Source organism: Malaclemys terrapin, chromosome 11, assembly GCF_027887155.1.
Source record: "Malaclemys terrapin pileata isolate rMalTer1 chromosome 11, rMalTer1.hap1, whole genome shotgun sequence".
Classification (NCBI taxonomy): domain Eukaryota; kingdom Metazoa; phylum Chordata; order Testudines; family Emydidae; genus Malaclemys; species Malaclemys terrapin.
Window position 1 is genome coordinate 43,180,016 of NC_071515.1, and position 6,000 is coordinate 43,186,015.

General features: G+C 46.3%; 1 protein-coding gene across 1 annotated transcript in view; it reads right to left on the reverse strand.

Moving 5' to 3' along the window:
- CERS6 (ceramide synthase 6) overlaps positions 1–5,601 on the reverse strand; it is a 229,234-nt gene extending 223,633 nt beyond the window's left edge. The window contains exon 1 of the mRNA XM_054043615.1: positions 5,228–5,601. Coding sequence (XP_053899590.1) covers positions 5,228–5,397 — 170 coding nt within the window. The 5' untranslated portion in view covers positions 5,398–5,601. The remainder of the gene's footprint in view (positions 1–5,227) is intronic.
- Positions 5,602–6,000: the final 399 nt, after the last annotated feature.

Genomic DNA, 6,000 nt, shown 5'->3' on the forward strand with positions numbered 1-6,000 from the left:
AGCAGAGGCATCACACATGACAAAAGTAGGGCCTCATAAGGCAAAGTGTGCCAGTGTTGGAACTGAAGTAATCATTGTTTGAGCAGGCCCACTGCCTGTGAACACTCCAGAGTCCAGTTCCAGACTGCATTACAGTGTAACAGGGCCCTAAGGGTGCAGTGCATCTAAGCATAATCTTGCACAAAACAAAGGTAACAGTTAGCTAACCCAAGAAACGCTAGGCGTTCTGACTTCTCTGTGGGGTCTGGTAGTCAAACAATAGCATCCACATTGGACCACAATGGGGTGATTCCACTCACCAACAGATCATGGTTCACAAAATCCAGTGAATTTCTATGAAAAAACACACTTCTCCCAAATCAGGGTTAATACCGTATGAAGGGAAGCATCATGGTCAGAACAAGGTGATCCATGAACCAGAATGTTACAACCACCCCAAGAAGGCCGGCCTCTTTGGAAACAGCTGGGGCCTAGAGATAGACCAAAAGGAATCCTTTTAAACCGAAAGAGGGCTGTATGGGTGAGAAAAGCTGTGAGGTTCCATGACTAAGGAGAAAATGATATCTGGAGATATCTCTGACATAGATCCAATTTAGTGAACATAGCTGAACCCTGACATTGCACTGCCAATTCCTCCATGGTTGGTAGAGGATAACAGTCAGGTATGACTGCCTTGTTCACTTGGCGTAAATCCACACATAAGCATAGTCCCGCTTCTTCTTGTTCAAGAGAAAAAAAGGTTTGACACCCACGGAGAAGTGTCCTCCTGAAGCAAGCAAGAAATCCTTGTGGCTCCAGGTGAGGTCTGCAAAATGGTTGTATAATTGGGCTGGCCAGTGGATCCACCCATAGATGATCCACAGCCAAGACCAGAGGAGACCTCCAGTCGTCTCTCCAATCATTCCCCCAAAATTTATTTGTTTGTTCTGTGAGTCTAACACTTTAGAGCCCAGTGCCTGGAAAAAATCCAGCCTGAGATGGTTGGCTCCAGAATGGGCCATGTAAAATGGAAACACTTCCACTTCTCGTTGATATTACATCACAGGGAGATTCACCATCCCTAGCAAAGCGATTTTTGCATTGCCATATTCAGATAGCACGGACTACACTGGCCGCAAGTTAAAATAGGCAAAATATCTATGGTGTGTGGTATTGTTTATTAGTGTGACTCGTGTTCCAGTGTTCACCAGCAGCAATATCTCCACACTTACTAAATGGCAGGGACAGATTTCAAGATACTCGCAGTCCCGTGTCACCAAGTTGATCCCCTCAGGCATGGAATCTTCCTCCATCTCCTGGTCATCCATATAGGTGATGGCTGGGGGAGAGCAACACCTTCTGGCAAAATGGTTAAGTTTTCCACATCGGCGGCACGTTTGTCCCTGGGCTGGACACTCCCGGATCTCTGACAGTGACAGGAGTTGCTGTAGCAAGGACCCATGCTGGCACTCTGCTCCTGAGTCCACCAACAATCGGGGTGCTGCCCTATAACTCCCACATGGTTACCTGAACCTCTATCAATACACTGTACCAGGGTGGCTGCAGCAATGGATGGTGTGAATGATGCCCCAGAAGAAGAAGAACCTGGAGGGGTTGGGGTCTGTGCTGCAAGTTCAAATTGACAGCCAATCTCCACTGCCCTGTGGAGAGTCAGGGAATCTGGTCCCATCAGGAGGCACTTCCACAACATGGGGACACAATCCAGTCCTTAAACTGATCCTGAATCATCTCATCAGTTAGGGATGCAAATCTGCATATAACTGCCAGTTCCAGACCAATGTCCTGGGGAGCTGTGCTCTCTGATGAAACTTAATGCATTCGAACATAGCTCTAGGTGCGGGGTGACAGTGTACTTGCTAGCGCCATTACCGCTTCCTGATACGATGTGCTGGTCTCTCGAGTGGAAAAGATCTGAAAGTCTCTCGGGTACCTAGTGCGTGGAGTAGGAGTGTGCGCTGGCAAGCTACATGTGCCGTTTCCAGACCAGCCGCCATCAAGCACACATTGAATGCTGCGATCCATTTGGTACATGGCAAGGGTGAATCCCCTGGTAGCATCAGGTACAGGGCTTGTGCAGCCACAAAAACAGGGAACTGCATAGTAGCTGGAGGCACACTTGGGTCGAATATCCTCATTACTACTGTGATATTCCAAAATCTTGAAGACCACTCAAGTTTAAATGCAAACAAGAACAAACTTTTATTCCAGGAGTCTTATGGGCACTCCCTCTCTAGGTTTCTCCATGACCCTCTGGGGGGTCCTCTTCTTCACCCTCGGGGCTCCACTTCCTGGTTTCTTAAAGAAGCCACGCCTCAGAAGTAGCCGTTCTCAAATACTACTTTTCACAAAAATAAATTACTACATAATAATTAATAAAATAATAATTATTATTATTAGGTCATGATCCTGTTCCCACTGAAGTCAATGACAAACCTCCCATTTAGTTCAATGACAGTAGGACCAAGACGAGTGTTGGCTTGTTTTAATGAGTATCTCTATTTTAATATTACAATTGTTCCATACTACATTGATTAATGCCACATTAAGGGCCTAAACCTGCACTCATGAATATCACTGGGAGTTTTGCAATTGGATTCAAAAAAAGAGTAGCACTGAAACAGAAATATATTTTCCAATGCTAGCTAACGACAGCACTGCAGGAAGCTGTTATGTTCCATCTGGCTAACAACATACATTTCAGGAGGTGGATTATTGGCCCTACCTACAATGAAGGATTATGAAAATTAGTTGCTTTTCTGATCTGAGTAACTATGTATTTATAAAATATTAAATTTTTTTAAATTATTTTTGAACTACTTGAGAAAGGAAAATAACTATGAAAAGCTAATTAAAGGTTGCATTATAACCAAGAAAAAACAAGGCAATTCAAAGCTTGGGCTTAAATTCTCTGCTTAGTTAACTTTTCTTCCAGCCTGAACTAGCCCTGCTGTGCTTACATATTGCAGCTCATATGGCACCATACACAACATTATGCTCTTACCTCAAGTCCCTTCAGTACAACAGGGTAACTGTAAGGATGGAGAGGCAAGACCGGAGGCCAGTTCTTGGATGTTACTGAGAGAGTACAGAGTACTTTGTTTTACTTAACTTATTATATTCTTGTTCAACATCTAAATCAAAACTGGGAAGTCTTTGATTTCCAGATACACCTTCACTTGTCACCCAAGTCCATAAAGCAGCACAAAAGAATTATTCTAAAGACAACAATCCAACAAAGGCTGTGGCCATTTTTCAAAACGAACATTTCTTCCTAGCTGGGAAATGAAAACAGCTGAATATTTCACAAACCACAAATCCAGGCAGCAAATGCTAACACCTTTGCTCAGACTGGGAAAATGAAATGCCTGTGAGAGGTGATATGAGTTTTGTAGGTCTCAGCTTTCCAGAGTGACCAAATGTTTTATTAACCTTTAAAGCATACAAATATTCCCTGAGTGGAATGTAATAATTGTTACTTTGCGTGTGTCCTTTTGAACATCTTGTAATCATTATAGAGGAAGATTCTGCCAAGAATATGTAGGTGTTTGCAAATGGAACCATTCTTTTGTTCTTCACAGATAAAGTGAATATCATCTTTCTTGACATGGCATACTAATCTACCCAGAAATGAGCACACATGAGCAACCTGCTTTACTCAATGATCTCTTTATCCACTCAAGGACAGCTATGTTAAACAGAAGTAACTGAATGTCCATAGCAAGTAAATATTTACTTTGGAAGAACATGACCCTTTGATATATATGTTTTCATATTAGCTTTTTTTTTTTTAGATCTGTTTGGACTGATGCAACCCAGGACACAGCCTTAAATGAAAACAGTGAGTTTCAATTTTATTCTTAATAGCATTTATGGTGTATTACTTTCTTCATCTGAATCCTAATTTCAGATTACACTTTGATTATTATTGCTTAGATTTATGATTTCCTACACTGCTACATCAACAGGACTGTATGAAATTAGAATAGAAATTAGTAAAATAAAATATGTGGCAATTATAGCCCCTTATTTTTAAGCCACTTTACAAACATGTACTACTAATTGATCTTGGCTAGTGTTCAGCTGTAATATACACATTTAAAACCATAACATGCAGCTATCATAAGGTGCATTGTACAATGAAATACAGTACAAAGCTTCAGCACAGACAAGGTCTCCAGCAACAGATTACAAGAACCAATCCTGCCACCCAGTGTAATCTATATACAATTATATAGATAGCATAGATAAGGCTAGAGTAAATTGCTTTTTTTAATCAAATTGTTCCACTAAGAAAACCCTGTGAGGTTTACACAGAATTTTAGTTCAAGATAAACAAACTCCTCATTAGGTCAGTTTGTTTCCTGGCACGTGAGGGGAAAACACTATGTAACCTCATTTTTTTCCCATTAATACTAAGAACTTTTAAAGATTTAATATCAAAGGCTTAAAATGCCAGAATGGGAGCGGTTCAGAGTACGTCATGAATTAACAGACAATTACAAAGAGCTCATTGAAAATATAAAAAACTTGCCATTTGGGCTCAGAAGTTAAAAGCTAAAACTGAATATTTACTAAACGTGCTAAAGATCTTCTATTACATTAATCCCTGCCCAATTTATTCTTTTTTACAAGCAAATTCCAGGGCTGGACACACATTTCACAACATGCACCTAAGAGCTGAGCGTCTCCCACTAGACTTGCGATCGGTGCCCATGACAGTTTAGAAGCAGGATACGGCCAGGACTAGGCAGCAAAGGGGGGTAAGGGGTGATTTACATTTTCAACACACTTCAGTCTCAAACGATGCCCACCGCCAGCCCTGCACAACCGAGTGGAGCGCTGCTGAACATGCCCGATGAAATTTCGCCTCCTAGTGCCAACGGGGAGGCATGTCGCTGGGCTGCCACCAGCTAGACAGTCTGCATTGATGGCATGAGCTGGAGGGCCAGTGAGACGAGCGGGCAGGGCGAGGAAATCAACTCCAAAGCCCCTCCACCTTCGGTGTCTGCCTCTGGCCGGGCGAGCCAGGAGAGAGCAGCAGGAGCTCAAGCATCTCCCCGTGGCAAGCTGGACGGGACCCCCTTCCTTCCCTCCCCATGCCTGCCAGGCTGCGTGGCTGGCCATCAGCAGCCCCTCCTGCCCCACACGCGCTCCAGCAGCAGCCCCCTGCCCGGGGCGAGAGCGCAGGCTGCGGTGCGGTGGCCCCACTTGCCCAGCCCAGCGTTACCTTTCAAAGACCAGCCGGATCATGAAGATGCAGAAGGCCAGGGGGAAGGCGAGGTACAGATCCTCAGCCTGGGGGAAGGAGGCTTCCTCCGTGTTCTTCAGATCAGCCCAGGTGACATTGTGCGGCAGCCAGAACCGCTCGTTCCAGAACCAGGCTAGGATCCCTGCCATCTTTGCTTTGTCTCGCTCCAAGCCCCCCTCGCTCTGGTGCTGCCGGGGGGAGAGGGGGGGGCTGCTCAGGAAGAGGATGCGCGTCTGTGTGTGAGTCCCGCTGCGGAGCAGCCGCTGTGAGCCCTCCCTCGCTTCGCTCGCAGCAGCTGCGCTTTGCGCCCAGACTTCCAGCTCCCCAGCCTGGGCTGCGCGGCGCTGGCAGGGCCGCCTCGTCTGTCACAAGGCAGTTCGGATCTCGCGCCCTGATTGGCTCCCGCCCGCGTCAGCCAGCGGCGGGATGCAGCCAAGGTGCTGGCGAGGCAGGCTGCTGCTGCTCCCTGGGGGGGGAGAGAGAGAGAGAGAGCAGCCCGCTCCCTGCTCCTCCCTGCCGGGGTTCCTGCGTGGCGGGGGCTCAGCAGCATCTCCCCGCCTCAGCTCGTACCCAGTGCGCACAGGCTGGCCCGTGTCCAGCAACCGCAGCCATGCAGCTGCTCCTCCCGCTCACTCATTTCCAGGCTGCAAATTGCAGAGGCAACGTGGCTCTTTCCTTGCACGGCGCGGCTGGAGCCGGCCGAAACTTTCCTCGCGGCACCCAAACGGGTGACCAGATGTCCCGATTTATAG